General features: G+C 44.2%; 1 protein-coding gene across 6 annotated transcripts in view; it reads left to right on the top strand.

Moving 5' to 3' along the window:
* The window catches only part of Frmd4b (FERM domain containing 4B), a 326883-nt gene that overhangs the window by 243410 nt on the left and 66099 nt on the right, over nucleotides 1–17374 (top strand). For 5 of the 6 annotated variants that reach the window (XM_087656095.1, NM_001427301.2, XM_087656094.1 and 2 more), the window contains 1 exon segment: nucleotides 16780–16836. In XM_087656095.1, coding sequence (XP_087512221.1) covers nucleotides 16780–16836 — 57 coding nt within the window. 6 annotated transcript variants of the gene reach the window in all.

The raw sequence follows: 17374 nt of genomic DNA, 5'->3' as shown, positions 1-17374 counted from the left end.
CCTGATCTATGAAGAGAGTTCTAGGGTCTCTTTCTTTGTCCCCTGTGTACCCGTTCATTTAGCCTCTCTGTGTCATGTTTTTGTCTGTTAGTTTGCTTTTGGGGTTTGAGTTTGGTTTTTTGAGACTCTGTCTCCCCGGGCCAAAATAGCTAAAACTTGATGACCTTGATGAGTCTATCTAGCAGGCCATAAAGATGGCATCACGTGTGTACTGTGTTAGAAGGTGCAAATGGGGGTTGGGGATTTAGCTCAGTGGTAGAGCGCTTGCCTAGCAAGCGCAAGGCCCTGGGTTCGGTCCTCAGCTCCGGAAAAAGAAAAAAAAAAGAAGGTGCAAATGGTCACCACATATAGTGAACAGGTTAGGACGGAGGATGGAGTCGCTGCTGGAGAAGAAGGAGAGAGGCTGTGTTGAGACTGGGAGTTCTGTTTGTTTCATGACTTTACATAGAAGCATCAGCACAAAGAGCAAAGTGCGTAGAACCTGAGTGCACAGCTCGGTGGGGTTTCACGAGAGTGGGACACGATAGTGCAGCCAGTGCCAGAGAGGCCCGGCTGCTGTGGGCTCTGAGAACTACAGTTGGCCTGTGGAACAGCAGTAAGTACTCTTTACTGTCGAGCCATCTCTCCCGCCTCTGATTCCAGTCTTATGCATGACGGACCACTCGTTGTTTTGTCTGAAAACAATATCATTTACTTTCAACTTTCTTGTGTTAAATTCTGGATACCATGTTTGTTGTGAAATAGCTGCCTTTTATTGATCCCGTAGTCCTTTACCATGGATTGTAACGTAAGATGTCCTCTAGTTTTGCTTTACTGCTTGAAGCTTCTCTTTTACTCTTCTTTTATTTCCCTGTTTATTGCCCATTCCCCCCACCTCCTTTATAATTTTTGGAGCGTCCTATCCTCGAGAAGCCTCCAGTGTGTTCCTTCCCAGTTATGAATCTCTTCCCGATTCAATCACTGTTAGCCAAAGCGACTAGTTTCAGCTGACTGTGACCACAGGGAGAAAGGGAAGGAATCACAGAATGGCAACAGGAGCTTGTCTCACTTTCTCCTGGTTTAATCCAGTACTCCAGCTCATGGAATGTTGTATGTGCTGCTCAGAGGGTGGGTGGGTGGATGGGTGGGTGGGTGGATGGGTGGGTGGGTGGATGGGTGGGTGGGTGGATGGGTGGGTGTGTGGATGGGTGGGTGGGTGGATGGGTGGGTGGGTGGATGGGTGGGTGGGTGGATGGGTGGGTGGGTGGATGGGTGGGTGGGTGGATGGGTGGGTGTGTGGATGGATGGACTACCTAATCAGATGGAGGCACAGTACTCCTGAAAATAAAAGCTATCTTTGTATATTTTGTATATTTTGTAAAACATCCGAATAGGGCAGGAACCTTAGCAGGGTACACTATTCACTCAAGGCTTAATTTTCACATCAGAGCCACCACTTTCTCCTGATTCATCCTTTTCTCCCTCTAATCATCTCTGATTGCCTTGGGAACACCTTGCACTTTTTTTATTTAAATGACTAGTTTTCTATCAGAATGCTCTCCTGCTACAAATTCAAATTGTCGCTGTAAATTGGTGCCAGGCTGCGTTTAAGCAATTAGGAGGCTGTAATTAAAGCGTGCTGTGTATGTAATCTTACATGTGTACGGGTGAGGACAGAAGCTGGGCACCTGGTTCTCACTGTTTCATAATGGTTATTCATCTCTGCCTCGGTTGTCTCAGCTTGGGTGTCAGATGTGGCTGCCTCAGAATCTGTACGCTTATTAGCAGCACCTGACCTACTTACCTAGTCTCCCGGTCTCTCTTGCACACATAACTATTTGACTGCACCTCACCCTGCCTCCAATTTCCAAGGCAGACTCATAAACATTCACTCCCTTGCTTTGAAAACGTGTCAGCCCAAGAGCCTATAAAGAAGGTAAAGAATGGTAGAGCCAGTCTGGCATTTGACCGGGTGATAGCTTCCTCTTCCTGGTGATCCAGTGGGGCCTCCACCCTCAGGTTGGGGGAATGGGGAGGTGCTCAAGAGTGAGAGCTGACAAATTACCCTAGATGCACAGAACACATGAAACTCAAGAAGGATGGCCAAAATGCGAATGCTTCACTCCTTCTTTAAAAGGGGAACAAGAATACCCTTGGCAGGGAATAGGAAGGCAAAGTTTAGAACAGAGGCAGAAGGAACACCCATTCAGAGCCTGCCCCACATGTGGCCCATACATATACAGCCACCAAACTAGATAAGATGGATGAAGCAAAGAAGTGCAGGCTGACAGGAACGAGATGTAGATCTCTCCTGAGAGACACAGCCAGAATACGGCAAATACATAGGCGAATGCCAGCAGCAAACCACTGAACTGAGAACAGGACCCCCTTTGAAGGAATCAGAGAAAGGACTGAAAGAGCTTGAAGGGGCTTGAGACCCCATATGAACAACAATGCCAACCAACCAGAGCTTCCAGGGACTAAGCCACTACCCAAAGACTATACATGGACTGACCCTGGACTCCAACCTCATCGGTAGCAATGAATAGCCTAGTAAGAGCGCCAATGGAAGGGGAAGCCCTTGATCCTGCTAAGACTGAACCCCCAGTGAATGTGATTGTTGGGGGGAGGGCGGTAATGGGAGGAGGATGGGGAGGGGAAGCCCATATAGGAGGGGAGGGGGATGTTGGCCGGAAACCCGGAAAGGTAATTGAAATGTAAATAAGAAATACCCAAGTTAATAAAGATGGAGGGAAAAAAAAGAGTGAGAGCTGAAGTAAAGGGGACACATAGTCTGCTAGGACACTGTCATCAAAAGCTGAGCTTTGGGCTGGAGAGTTGGCTGGGAGATTAAGAGTGGGTTTTTGCAGAGAATCTGGGGACCACACCAGGCAGCTCACAACTGCCTGCAATTCCAGTTCCATTGGATGCCTCCAGCCTCCTTTGTAGTTGCAGTCATGTGCACACAGCTACACATAAACTAACATAATACCCACACATACATACACAAATGTACATACATATACACAAATACACACACAAATATACATACATACACACACATACATACACACACACAGACACAGACACACACACACACACACACACACACAGACACAGAGACACACAGAGAAAGAATTAAAAATAAAATAAACCTGTAAAAGAAGTTTAGCTTTAAAAAAAAGTTGAGAGAGGGAGAAAGTGATTAACTATGTTTTAATTAAAAAAGTAATGTAGTAATAATAATAATCAAATAAAAGAAAAAAACAGAAGCGGGTCTAGGGAGACAAGTTTCATCCCCAGAACACATGTTTTAGATATATATATATATATACACACACCATAGCCTGGTACGTATGTGTAATCTCGATGCTGCGATGCTGGGGAAACAGGAACATCCTCAGGGCACTGTCCTGAGTCAACCTAGTAATTGGCTAGCCTTGACTCCCGGTGAGAGGCACTGCCTTAAGAATCATGGTTGCAGCACTCCTGAGGAAGAATACCTGAGGCTGACCTCTGGACTCCACTGGAGTGCACACGTGCATACACACACACACACACACACACACACACACACACACACACACACACACACACATATGGACACACATGAAAACACACACCAAAGTATGGAGTAATACACTCAAAGATACTTACCTTGGATATGTCTTGGATGCTAGGACCTACGTAGCTGATGGGTGTGCAGTCTTTAGTGACATAAGCATCTCTTAGCTATGACCCACAGTTCACAACGTAAGTGTGTGATCCACAGTCCTGGCTCAGATCTCTCTGGTTCTAGTGTTTGATTTGGTTTGGTTCTTAATTCTTCTGTTTTCTGACCCAGGACACTTCGAGAATCACATACTGTTCCTACCTACAACATTGAAGCACTGGGGTCCCATTTTCCTATGGCTTTTACTATACCATTACATTGGAAGAGACTAGGCAGATTGCCTCGGAAAATGCCTCTGCACTGTGCACTGTGCTTTACTCTGGAGTTTCAAACCCATGCCAGGTTGGGTGTGTCTCTGAATCATCTAGAAATAAGGAGAAAACATAGAAATGCACATCCTGCCCTGCTTCAGTGAGCCTGGTCCCCTGGATCCCCTCTCAGATCCCCAAGTCTTTTGCTACACATGTTTTGAGGAGCACAGATCTTGCTTGTAATGATCCCACTGTGAGGATGCTACAGAAATGGTCTCATGTCCTTCAGGATGTCTCATGGGAGGCAAACAGAATCGGTGCATCCTGCTTACAGTTAAGCTGATGTCTGCTAGGTTTCTCCATTGTGAAGCCAACTTACCTCTTTGTAGTAAACTGTCTGGAATGGGTACTTGGAGACAGTCTGTCCTCTCCCCCCACAGTCTGGCAAAACTTCTTGCATTGTCAGGGTGGCCTTTCCCAATTCAGTTAACAATGTGGCCACTGTCAATGGCTATTTTGAAGTCTGACACCTTCAACTTTCTTCTAAAGAACAACTGTCCCTTCTTCCCAATCCCTGTCCTCTAAAGTATTTTTAAGGAATCTGCAAGGGCTCATGGGCTCCTCTGTGTTCATTGCATTGCTCTCAAGGCTGCCGTTCACCTCTCCCACCATGGCCGATGGAATCCCTGCTAAGTTGGACCCCATACCCCTTTGGTTTGTTGCATCACTTGCTCGCCCTTTGTTTGACTTTGCTTTCTGGACAAAGGATCTACCTATGTACAGCAGGTAGAACGATAATCTCTTGCCTGTCTCTAGTCTCCCAGAGGATGACAGCCCTGTGCCACCCCTTCCCAGTCCAAAGCCTTTGCACACAGTTGGACAAGCCCAGGCTCTCCTTACATTTTTTGTTGCTATGGCTTTGGAATCAGCCAGTTTTCCTTTTCATGGGGGATAGAATCTGGTTTCTCTTTAAGTGACTTGGAATCTCCTTCCAAGAACAAACTTTCAAGCCCTCTATCTGCCTTCAACAGAAAGTACACTTTACAGGTGCCGGGCTGCATGCAAGGAAAGCGTAGTCTGGCTGGTTTGCCCTCCTTTCTCCTCTCTGTCTCCACAAGTGTGTCTGCATTATTCTCCTGGAACTGACAGCTAGGTACTTAATCTCTCTTTCTCTCCCTTTCCCACACTCTTCCCTTCTTCCTTTCCTCCTTCTCCCTCCTTCCTTTTTCCTTCCCTCCCTTTTCCCTCTGCCTCCCTCCCTCCTCTCTTTTTCCCTCCCTTTCTCCCTCTCCTCTCCTTCTCCATCCACTCTCCCTCCCCCTCTCTTCTCCTCTCCCTCCCCATCCCTATCTTCACTGTGATCAAGTTTCTGAGACGCTGTCTGCAGATACTCTGGTCGCTGGTTGTGCTGCTTGTGTCTTTGCAATTAGGACACACGCCCATAAAAACTCTGCACTTTTTTTTTTCTCGTGATACATCTCACTTAGCTTAACTTTCTATAATTTCTCTTTCCAGCTTCCATAAAGTGTGAGGGCCAGGTGTTCTTGTGTTCTTGCCATATATGAAACAGTGAGGCCAGAAGAGTAAATGTCTTTTTGGAATCTGACGCTTCTCTGTGTATAATCTCCACTCTGTGTGACCAGAACCACCACTCGCACGCTCTACCTATGGTTTTCACAGGTGTAGCCTGATTAGTATCCTCACAGTTCAAAAAGATAAAGTATTTGTTTGTTTGTTTACCCTAAGTTAAAAGATTATGCAAACCCAGTGTGCAATGACTCCACGAATAGAAAAAGCGCTTCTTACTAAAAGCATGATCTAGATCCTTATCACCTCCGTGTTCTGTGTATAGCCTACAAATATTACCAAACACCTGCTACAGAGCAGGGGGTATTCTGGGTCCTGAAGATCATGCTGGGGCCAAAACAGATAAACATCCATGTCCTTGAAGATTCTTTCTAGGGGGCAATAAAGAAAGAACAGCAGGTGTGTACTGTGCTAGAAGGTGTGAACGGTCACCACGCACGGTATGCAGGTTAGGACGGAGGATGGAGTCGCTCTTGGAGAAGATGGAGAGAGGCTATGTTGAGACTGGGAGTTCTGTTTGTTTCATGACTTTACCTTGAAGCATCAGCACAAAGAGCAAAGTGTGTAGAACCTGAGTGCACAGCTCGGTTTCATGAATGTGGACGTGATGCTGCGTCCAGTGCCAGTGTCAGAGCAGTGTTCCTTCACAGCTATGACTCTCCTCCCAATTCAATCACTGTGAGGTAAAGCGACGGGTTTAGCTGGCCATGTCCTCTTCAGGGCAGGAGTCCCTGTGTTCTCTGAATATCTGGCTCCTTGAGTTCAGGTGCTGAGATCATCAGACTCTTGAGTATAGTTTCTACTCACAGTTTTATTTTTTTTTTCTGCTGTAGAACAATCCCCGGTATAGCCAGATGGTGTTGATGCCTTTAATCCCAGCACTTGGGAGGCAAAGGCAGGTGGATCTCTGAGACTTTGAGGACAGCCAGGGCTACACAAAGAAACCCTGTCAGGGAAGGGGTTTCCATGGTATGACCATGCCACAGTTCGTTTATCCACTGATGGTCGTCTGGGAGTTTGCACTCTGGTTGCTGTCAATTGCATGCCCATGAGGATGCTAATGACTGTTTTGTACCAGGCACACATACATGTCTGTGGCATGTGTGCCTATGATTGTTATATGTTATTTACCTGGACCATAAGACGTAATGAATGGTAAGTTTTGGTAGACCTTGCCCCAAAGTTGGTCCAGGCCCAACTTATTGTCCAACAGCAGAAGGAGAGGAGCATGGTATATTCAGCATACAGCGAACTCAGATGCATCCTGTTTGGTGCAAAGAACTGAGACAATCGTACCACATGCCTGGAAATAGGAGTAAAGTGACAGGAGGTTATTGACATTATTAACTATCATAAAGAATCCTATGCAGTGATGGCCACCAGACAAAGAAAGGGATAGCCCATTCATAAAGGAAAATCTCAAATACTGAGTCTTGATCCTAGCATACAACTCGAATGACCTTCTAGTACAGACTCTAATTACAGTCACCGTTAGGCAGTTTCAGGAGAAACGAGCTATGCTTTCAACAGGAAGACAAATAGGGTACTTTTTTTAAAAAACATGACATGATTGTTTTCAAACTGAAAAAATAGAAGTTGAAGATCATGTCAAAGATTAATATGAAAAATACTTTATTTATCCTACCAGATATATAAGGAATATTGAGTCAATTTTATGAAATAACAGAATTTGGCAAAGTGTCACCAAACAAAGCAGATAATATAGACATAGATGCAATTACATGTGAATTTGGAGGTGACATATAAGGTTGGTCACGGTAGTGACTGACTATAATCCCAGTACCCAGTACCCACAGCCAGGAGGATCAGGAGTTCAATATCACCGTATAGGAACTTGGAGTCTGGCCTGGCCTATAGGAGACCCTGTCTCAGAACAACAAAACAAACAACCAGAGTAACATCCAAAGTATTGGTACAGAACACATCATTAAAAGAGTTTGGGAGCCAGGCATTGTGGTCGATGCTTTAATCCCAGCATTTGGGAGGCAGAGGCAGGAGGATCTCTGAGTTTGAGGTCAGCCTGGTCTAAAAAGTGAATTCCAGTATATCCAGGGCTATGCAGAGAAACCCTGTCCAAAAAAAGGAGGGGGAGGGGGAGGAGTGGAAGAGTGGAGAGTTGGGAACTTTAATTTTTTAATTGTAGTAGTTATTCATTTGTCTGTGTCAGCAGGGAATGGTCTGAAATGGAGGGTGTGTAGGAAGTGTGCACCATGGTGCATCGATCGGTGCCTGCATGGATGTGTGAAAGTCAAAGGTGCTACACAGATGCATGGCAATGCACCTAGCTGTCTGGGCATGATGGCACATGCCTGTAATCCCAGAACTTGAGAGATCAGAGTAGGGGGAATCTCAAAGTTAAGACCTTGCCTCCACAAAAACAAAACCTCAAACACACATGAGCAAAAGCATCCGCCTATACTCTGCTCATTCAGCTGTATCTGTCTCACTTGTTAAAAGTCACATGTACTAAGAAATGAAACTGGAGTCATCTTTATGAAAATAAGCAGAAATAATTAGATGCTGCGAGGAAGACAATTAGTGTAAACTAAATGTAGTCTGACGAGTGTAAAGCTGTCAGCACACAACTTTAAACTTGGTTCTTCTTAGGAGCCAGAGCACGACAGAGAACATTCTGGCAATGTGTAGCTCACCATAGCTACTAAGACTTATACGAAGCAGGAAGGGACATAGTCAACCTGGGTACTAAGGCTTGGAAATACCTCCCATGGGTCCTCATAAAGGGCTATTATATGATGTAATCAATAGTGTCCTCAGTAACCACCCGGGGTTATTAAAATAATGACCTCTGAGTGTTGCCGCATTGTTTTTTCAACTGAAGCCAGAGAGTAATGCTGAACCATAGATTTCCCCAAAAGCTGTTTTATCTGGGCTAACCCTTAGGGCTCAATTATGTAGGTTTCTGGTGACTCTGGGCTAGCTGTAGAATAAAACGCTGGGAATCTGGAACAGCAGTCCTTAACTAGGAGCAGTCTTGTCCCCAGGGGAACACTCGGCAGTGTCTGGAGACAAATTTAGTTGTCACAACTCGGGAAAGGGTGTTGTCTGCATCAAGTAAGTAGACCATTGATGCCATTTAGCATCCTAGATGGGACAGTCCTCAGAGAAGCCATTTGCTCTGGGCCTGCAATCTAGAGCAGAGCTCTTGCCCAAAAACTTTTTGCTTGACTGGTGGTATATAAAATAAATTCACACATCACACATTGGCATACATTTATTTTAAAGCAATTTACAAGTAATTTTACCACTTATTCAAGATGAAAGCAAATTTGCATACTGTTGAGAAGGATATACTTGTTCACGTTACGTAAAAACAAATAAAACTCGGCCGAACATTTGACACTGCTGCCTGATACTTTGATGTTATCCTCGTGAGTTCTGAGAATGGGGCTTTGTACAAAATTCGCTTAACAAAAATGACAGAGTATGCGTAAGGTCAGTTTAGAAACTGGTGGAATTTCTGACCTATCCCCAAGCCCAAATTCATTGGATGACTTTTGTTTTTAAATAAATGCAACTCGGATGAACAATGCAAGCAGCAATCTTTATAGTATTCTTGTATGTTTTGTATTACATGTGTTGCAATGAGAGTGGGATACAAAACAAAGTTTGTGGGAGTCGGCTCCATCTTCCTACCACAGGTCCTACAGAAAAACATAGTTGTCAGGCTTGGCGGCAGATGCCTTTACCCACACCCAGCTTTCCTGTCCTGTCCTTCCCTTTTCTGTTTCTAGATGAGGTCTCTAGCCCAGGCTAGCAGACTACTCTCAAGCTTGCTATGTAGCCTAGGATAGCCTTAAACTCCCCAGCCTCTTGCTTCCACTACCAATGCTGGGTTACAGGCTTTGGGATCATCTTGTTTAGTTCTCAGAAGTCAATATTTAAATATCCTTTAGTTATTCTTATTTGTATAAGACAATTTCTTACATGTATACACTGTATTTTGAGCCTATCTACCCATAGTTCCCCACCCTTTCACTTTTTCTCCCCCAAAAATCACTTTGTCACATTCATATCTGTCTTAGTCACTGGTCCATTGCTATAAAGAAACCCCATGACCAAGGCAACTTATAAAAGAGCGCATGTTATTGGAGGCTTGCTTACAGTTTCTGAAGATAAGTCCATGATCATCATGGCATGGTGTATGGCAGCAGGCAGACAGGCATGGCCCTGGAGCAGTAGCTGAGAGCTCCTTTGAAACCTCAAAGCCCACCCCTAATGACTCACCTCTTTCAACAAGGCCACACCTCCTAATCCTTCCTAAACAGTTCCACTAACTGGGAACCAATCATTCGAGTATTAGCCTACGGGGGTTCCTCATTCAAACCACCACAACATCCTTTCCTTTTTTGTTGCTCTCGTGTTTGTTTTCATGTTTGCTTTTGTAACAATGCCCACGGGAATGTTGACTCATCTTGTTAGCTTGATCTTGTGCAGGCCTTGTACAAGTAAGTAACCACAGCTGCTCATGCGTTCATGTGTACCATGATCACATTGAAGTAGAATAAGGTAGAAAAGACCAACTATTAGACACTGATTTTTTTTTAACTTATTCAGTGATTTAATTGAAGCACTGCTTGTACTGTCTATTTGCCAAGCATGACTTCACTTGCTAGGCTGAAACAGAAAAACCTGGAGGAGTGGCTGAAACAGTGGAGCATTCCCCTTAACAACCTGACGACTACCATGCACCCTTCTAAAGTCTCACTTGCTTTCCTGCCCCAGCTTGTAGCTTTGGAGTATAAAATAAGAATACAAATTGGACCCATCGTCGGAACCTTTCAGGAGCTGTCCTAGCTTGAGTCAGTCCACCATTGAAGAGAAGAGATCTCTCTTCCAATCTCACTGGTATCAGAGTAGTTTTTCCTGAAAGACTCCTGCCACAGTATCCCCCGTTGAGAACACAGATCTTCATGGCACTCCTCCCATCCTCTGAGTCATCCCATCCCTCATCCATGATCAAACATCAGCTTTTAAAATAAATATACCTAATTGATATATAAATAGATATACCTATTTGATCACTGTACCCTCAAAAATGATGATAGGAAAATATTAAAAGTCTTCAATTTCTATAATTAAGCTACTTTGTTTGTATAAGAACAGAAAATCTAACATATTTTGTAGTTTACAATATCTAGTAGTCTCTGGTCTAGGCTGAGGTGTTTCAGACAGTGCTCATTGGTGTTACGTGGTCTGTGATGTGTAGACCCAAGACTGCAGTCAAGTCCTGTGGTCCTGCGATCAGCGCAGGCAAAACAGACACAAACAACTCAGATTCATTACACATTTGAGTTTGAATTATGCTTTGGTCTTGTGTGTTCCACTGTTGCCAAGCTTTTCTTTTTTTTTTTTTTTTTCTTTTTTGGTTCTTTTTTTTTTCAGAGCTGGGGACCGAACCCAGGGCCTTGCGCTTCCTAGGTAAGCGCTCTACCACTGAGCTAAATCCCCAGCCCCTTATTTTTATATATAGCCTTCTGCCTGCATATGTGACTGCAGGCCAGAAGAGGGCACCAGATCTCATTACAGATGGTTGTGAGCCACCATGTGGTTGCTGGGAATTGAACTCATGACCTCTGGAAGAGCAGTCAGTGCTCTTAACCGCTGAGCCATCTCTCCAGCCCGCCAAGCTTTTCATTACTCTGTTTTCAGTTACACAACCCCGTGTGGGGTCACAGCCCACAGTTTACACCACTGTGGTCTAGAAAACTGAATGAACAATGAATGTATCACTGGGAGAAATGTGTTAGGTCATGGACTCAGAGGATATAGGCAGATATGGTAGTCGATGGCATGACCTGTGATATGCATAGTGATCTCTAGAAAAATGGAACAAGCACGTTGCTTGGGGAGAGTGGCCCTGCAAAGGAATAGAGCTTGGCCATCCCACCAGGCTGGCTTTGTGACTAATAGCATGTTCACCTCTGAGTTAGCAGACTTCTCTGTGTTCACATGTCTTCAGAAAAAAACAAAAAAAAACAAAAACAGAAGATCTCTAAGGAGCAATGTAGATGTGTTTGCTTGTGTCTTTGTCACACCTATTCACTGTGGTTTGCTATCTTAGGGTCAAATCACGCTGGGAGCATCCTATCCAGTATCTCCGTCATCATTAGCAATGTCTGAGTTCCAGCGAGACTGGGAAGTTGTAGCCTCCCTCAGCAGTGTAAATAACTGAGAACCAGTGTCAAAAGGATGCTATCTATGTACGGCCATTCATCCCATCTGGGTCATATCTTCCCAGCTTTCTCTAGAGAGAGAAAACTTTCTTCCCTCGGCTCTGATTTGGTAAAACCCTGTAAGGTATCTGGGCCAGCTTGCACCACTTGTCCCCAAACAAGGATGGTTACATTTCCAGTACAGTCGAAAAAGAGAGACGTGATTTCCAAAGGAGAATCACTCATCAGGCCAAACAGAATGATGTCTACCAGTCCAGGAGAATGGGGTCTTCTTCTTCTTCTAAACAAACTTTCAAACTTTACTATGAAATACTTCAAATGTATAAGAGTTGGAGGAACAACACAAAGCACAACAGTATACGTTTACCAAACCATATCGGCTCCTAACAGTGTGCAGCATTCATATTTATACTTTCTCTGTACCCAGTGTAGAGTTTTTAGTTGAACCAAGAGTAAGCTATAAATCACAGCAGTTAACCCCTAAGAATGCCACTGGGTATTTCTCAAGACCGGGTACAAGCCTTACCCGGTACAAGCTGTCTGACTGTAATCCCACTTAGAACATCTAACACTGGACTCCAACTGTTGCAGAATATGCATTTCAGCATTCCACCCTCTTTGCCTTCCTCCTTGATCCGGGATAACGTACTTCAGTTAGTCGTCATGTCCCTGTGGTTTCCATCTCTCAGATGTTTGGTACAGTGGCATGAGTGTCGGCAAGATCTTTTCTAGGGCGGCCGTCAGCATCACGTTTCCTGAATGCTTCCTCACTACTAAATCTAGTGACGTTCTTTGTTTATCTCGTATAGCCCTGGCTGTCTGGCAGCTCACTATGTAGGCTAACCCAGCCTCAAACTCATCCAGATCCACCTGCTGCTGCCTCCTGAGTGCTGGGATTAAAGGTGTGATTTATTTTTGACAGACGTTGTACACGATGGTATGCTGGAGAGAGCTTACACTAGCCAATTCTCGTGTGTCTTTTTAACCCCAAGTTCTGCGAAGTCATACTGGTTGCTTGCAATAGGCCGTGGTAGGAATATCTGACCTCAAAGAAATCAGCAAAAGATACCGCTGGGAAATCCTCTCATCGTTTGAGTTGCAACTGTAAGATACACTACTGGCAAAGCACACACGTGTGTGTGTGTATGTGTGTGTCCTCAGTGCACAGCATCAGAAGGCACCTGGTATTTTTTTTTTCTGTTCTGATGTTCGCATCCTTGTCCCTGGGTTGAAATCAGAGCTATCTGGCTCTCCTTGAAGAAGATCCCCTGTGCTCCCCTTTGTTCTTGGTAAGTGGTACACGAGAAGATACTATTCACATCATCCCTGGGAGATGTGCTTATCCCATCCGTTTACAACTGAACTTTCATTTTATTTATGGCAGATTATTGTGTAGGGCTCTGGGTGTGTAGCTCAGTGGTAGGGCATTTACCTAGTGTGCAAAGGGATCAAGTCTCATGCCCAGAACCATACATACAAGGCCAATAACAACAAAATACATTATTGCCTGAATCCATTAGTATTGTGACAATTTAAAACCGTAATTTTCTCTTCCCTTTTGCTGTTCATTTACTTGTTTATATTTAGCAATGCTAAGGTTTGAACCTAGGCCTCATACATGCTAAGCACATGCTCTACTCCTCAGCCACTTGCACACTTTTTGTGGGTGTGCTGCAATTTCCTTTCTCTTTACTATAAACCTATTCTTAAAATAGATAGCAATAGATTAGGAAGCAAACTGACTTCTCCCAAGCTTACGACAGATTGTTAATACCCATTGCTATGGTGTAGAATAAGTTTCCATGAAATACAACATCTGTCCAGAATGAGTCCTCACACCTGATTTCCTGCCCTCCTATAGAATGTGTATGCGTTGATAACATACAGCTCCATCATTGATAGAGACAACATTTGGAGTCATTTTCCTCTGTCTTGCCTGAATCTGCTTTTCACCCAAAGCATGCCTTTGGAAGATTGCTGAGGGAGTGATTGGGTAATGAAATTTTAGGTTAGCTGTGCAGAATAGAGCAGGAAGAATACAGGACAGGAAGTCCAGAGCCACTTGTGAGGAGACTGGAAGCTACAGGCCATTTCCTGGATCTTCAGTGTTGACTGAACCCATTGGGTCCTATTTCACTCTGTTCCCTTTCTGGTCCTAGGACTTTTCTTTTATTCATCCCCTTAACTGGGGACTTAGAATTCACCTCGTCAGCACAGTGAGTGGCACAGGCACAAGGTGGAAGTTGGCCTGGTGGTTGAACCACTGACGCAGCTCTAGTAGCCTTGAGAGTGAAGGGCCAGGACACTGTCTCAGCTTACCTTCATGTGCTCGGCCCCGTCATCTGGCTCTTAGCTGCTGGCAGTCATGGAAACCCACTGAAGGATGTCCTCACCTTTCTCTGTGAGGAGCTCCCTCCGAGTCTCAAGTGTTAGCTTGCCCTGTATCTGGTTACTCTGTTGCCATGGCTGAGGTAAAAGAAATCTTCCCTGGGCAGTCTACAGTTTTAAAACGGAGTTGCTACTTCAGGCGTGAACTTTTAAGAACTCTTAAAAGTCTGAATTGACTTTTGTCAAATGAAAAGTGCTGAGGAAAGGGCAAATGGGTTGTTTTTGATGGATGCCTTGTTTAGTGAACTCCACAAATGAGTCCCAGAACGGTTTGCCTCTGATATCTACAGGACGATATGTGGTGCGGTGAATGAGGACTAGAAAAGAAAATGGGGCTTTGGCCAAACTGTCGTTTTCTTCCCTATCTGGAACAAGGTTTGAGACATTCCTCTCCCTCCCTCTCCCCCACCCTTCCTCACTCTTGCCAAAACTGGGTTTGGGCCACATTAGCTAGGAAAGGTAAGTTGGTGTTTGACGCCTCCACATGGTGCTGTCTGAGCCTGGTACTCCCATCCTCCTTTTAGCATTTTTAATATTTAATGACCCTTCTGAGATAGAGAATTATGTGGCAGCTCCCTAAGGGATATCTGCTTTAGGTATCTTTTTTTTTTTTTTTTTTATCTGTCTGCTGAACTTCCATTTGCTAAATTGAAAAGGTGGTGTCTAGAATATTTTTCAGATGACTCATCTAAGGCTCCTATGAGGCAGACGAAGTCCGTGGGAATCCAGGGTGTTGACAGAAAACTTCAACTTATTTTATTCGTCTTTGATTTGTATAATACTCTAAAAAATATATATATACACCTTTTCTTTCCCTTAATATGTGAAGACAAATTTGACTTTAACTTTGAGGTGTGGCCTGTTTTGGAACTCAGGGATTAATTTTATTTTATTTTTTTAGTTCTGCCAGCAACTCTCCTCATTCTCCATAGTTTCTCTGTGTTTGAATTTAAGGAATTTGACCTTTCTAGAATGTAATCTAATCAACGCCAACCTCACCTGGTGGATTACCTGCTGTCATCCCTCAGATTAGAAAGCCAGTGTCTTGCTGGGAAGACAGAGAGCCATTGATTCCTGAGCTCAGCCTGGCTTCTCTTTGATTTCATAATCAGTTCCTAAAAGATTGTGGGCAAGCTTTGAATTCCAAGGCTTGGGGTCTGTGAGCTCTTGAAACAAACCTTTGAAGCAGCTCTTTCTGCCTTGGGTTTCAGAAGGGAGGACCCACTGTGTGTTGATGGGTGAATTAAATTGTTTTTCTAATACAACTGAATCGATAATTATCACTGCTGGTGTAATACCCTGGGGTTTCCCTTTTTCTCTTTGTTTTTGTTTTTAGTGTTTTAATAGGGATGGGGTGGGAGGGCTCATGTCAGGACAGCTTTATGGAGCTGGTTCTCTCCTCAAACTCTTGAGTCCCAGGGATAGAACTCAGATCCTCAGATCACCGGGCTTGCTCACCTCCCGATCCGTCTCACCAGCTCTGGTTTCCCTTGTTGTGTAATTCGTTCTATGGTTTCTATAAGAATTATCATTAGTTTGTTTTCTGGTGGAGAACTCTAACCGAGTTAATGCTACAAGACAGTCTCAGTCTTTCCAGCAACACTCATGAGTACGACGCCCCTGTAAAGTCCTACTGTGCATTGGCTTAAAACTATTTAATGACTCTCAGGGATGGATTTGGAATAACTAGCAAATGCTAGAGCTTCAGTTCAACAGATAAAAGGGAGGAAGAAAAAGTACCAGGCAATTCCCAGGCCTTTAAACACCGCTCACTTTCAAGCAGAGAGGACTCTGCACTTAACAAGCGTAGGCATTGTTTCTGCACGTTAATCCTTACAAGCTCACATACCCCCCACCTCTAAAGTCAAGGTTCCTCTATACCTGCTTACTGTTGTAATATTACACAGCGCTGCACTGCCATTCATACATGTCACACACAAAGGTGTGAAGGTACATGGAAGTGTTCACCCACAGGTAAGCATGATTCCAGACCCCCCCCCAAAAAGTCTTGTCAATCAAACCCCAGGACCCCAGTTTTCCCTGGGATCCTGAAGGATGAAGAAATAAAAAGACGGGAAAATGATGAATGTGAGTTCATCAGACTTTCAGAGCAACAGAGTTTTAGACCTCGCTTTTCCTGCTACTGATGTTTAAGACATCCCATTTTAGCTGGGATGGAATAAATATTCACTCCATAGTCTGCTCCTTACAATGAAGGGAAATTGTGCCTTAACAACGTTTGCGTCAGGTATATGCTGAGGTAACTGTGCGGTGACTCTGAGAGGGGACATTATCTCAGGAAAACCCACAACAAACAAATATAGGAAAACCTGCAGAGCTTAACAATTAATTTGCAGAGATAAAAGGAAAGTATCCAAGAATTTTCCAGTTAAAATTTGTCTAAATTTTTAGCCTCAAAGTTACTCGTCTTTTCTAAGAAAAATTATCCTACCCAATTGGGGGGAGGGTGTGGGAGAGAGAGAGAGAGAGAGAGAGAGAGAGAGAGAGAGAGTGTGTTCTTCCGGTTCTTCCTATCCCTCCCTGAGGTCTCCCTGCTCACCCCCCTTCCTTGCAATGGTATGTTCTGCATTTGACCGTAAAGTGGAGGTGCCAAGCTGTGACAGATTCTTCAGCTCCCGCCCAGGGTAGACGTGTGCTCAGTGATGTTCTCCTCTTCCACCCACAGGGGCAAATTGAAGTAGACAGCGAGACCATCTTCAAGTTGGCAGCCCTGGTTTTGCAGGTAAGAGTTCACTCGCCGCCTCTAACCAGCTCCCCTTTTTTTGTTCCTTGGTTCCCTGCTAACTGCCTGCAACTCCGAAACTTTTGCTTGGGCCAGCACTTGATGGGTTTTTCAAACCAGTAAATGGCTCACCAATGAAAGATGCGAAGTGCTGGATTCTCTTTTAAAATTTGTTTGCATGAACTAGCACGTGATAGTGTTTCTCTGAGACATCATGAGGTTTAGACTGTGCTAAGGGGATGGAGTTCCGACCCTGTTCCTGGAAAAGGACTCCCAGTTACTTGACCTTGGGAGGTAGCAGTTGTTAGAAACAGCTGTAATTTTCATTTAAATTTAGCAACTTTTGTACATGTTTTTTCCCTGCGGTTGTGTAAAGAGCCCTTTAATTCTTAAAGGCACTGGCAGCCGAAAAGCAAAGTCGTTTCCTGAACTTGTTTAAAAAGTAAATAGTGTGTGTTGATTTACCTGGGTCATAGTCTAAAAGGTTTGGCACTTCAATGCAAATGTATTTATTCTGTGACCTTAGAAGTGTAACAGT

The sequence above is a fragment of the Rattus norvegicus genome, chromosome 4, assembly GCF_021556685.1.
Source record: "Rattus norvegicus strain SHRSP/BbbUtx chromosome 4, alternate assembly SHRSP_T2T, whole genome shotgun sequence".
Taxonomy (NCBI): domain Eukaryota; kingdom Metazoa; phylum Chordata; class Mammalia; order Rodentia; family Muridae; genus Rattus; species Rattus norvegicus.
The sequence above is the reverse complement of the archived record's forward strand: the minus strand, read 5'-3'. Positions and strand labels throughout refer to the sequence as shown.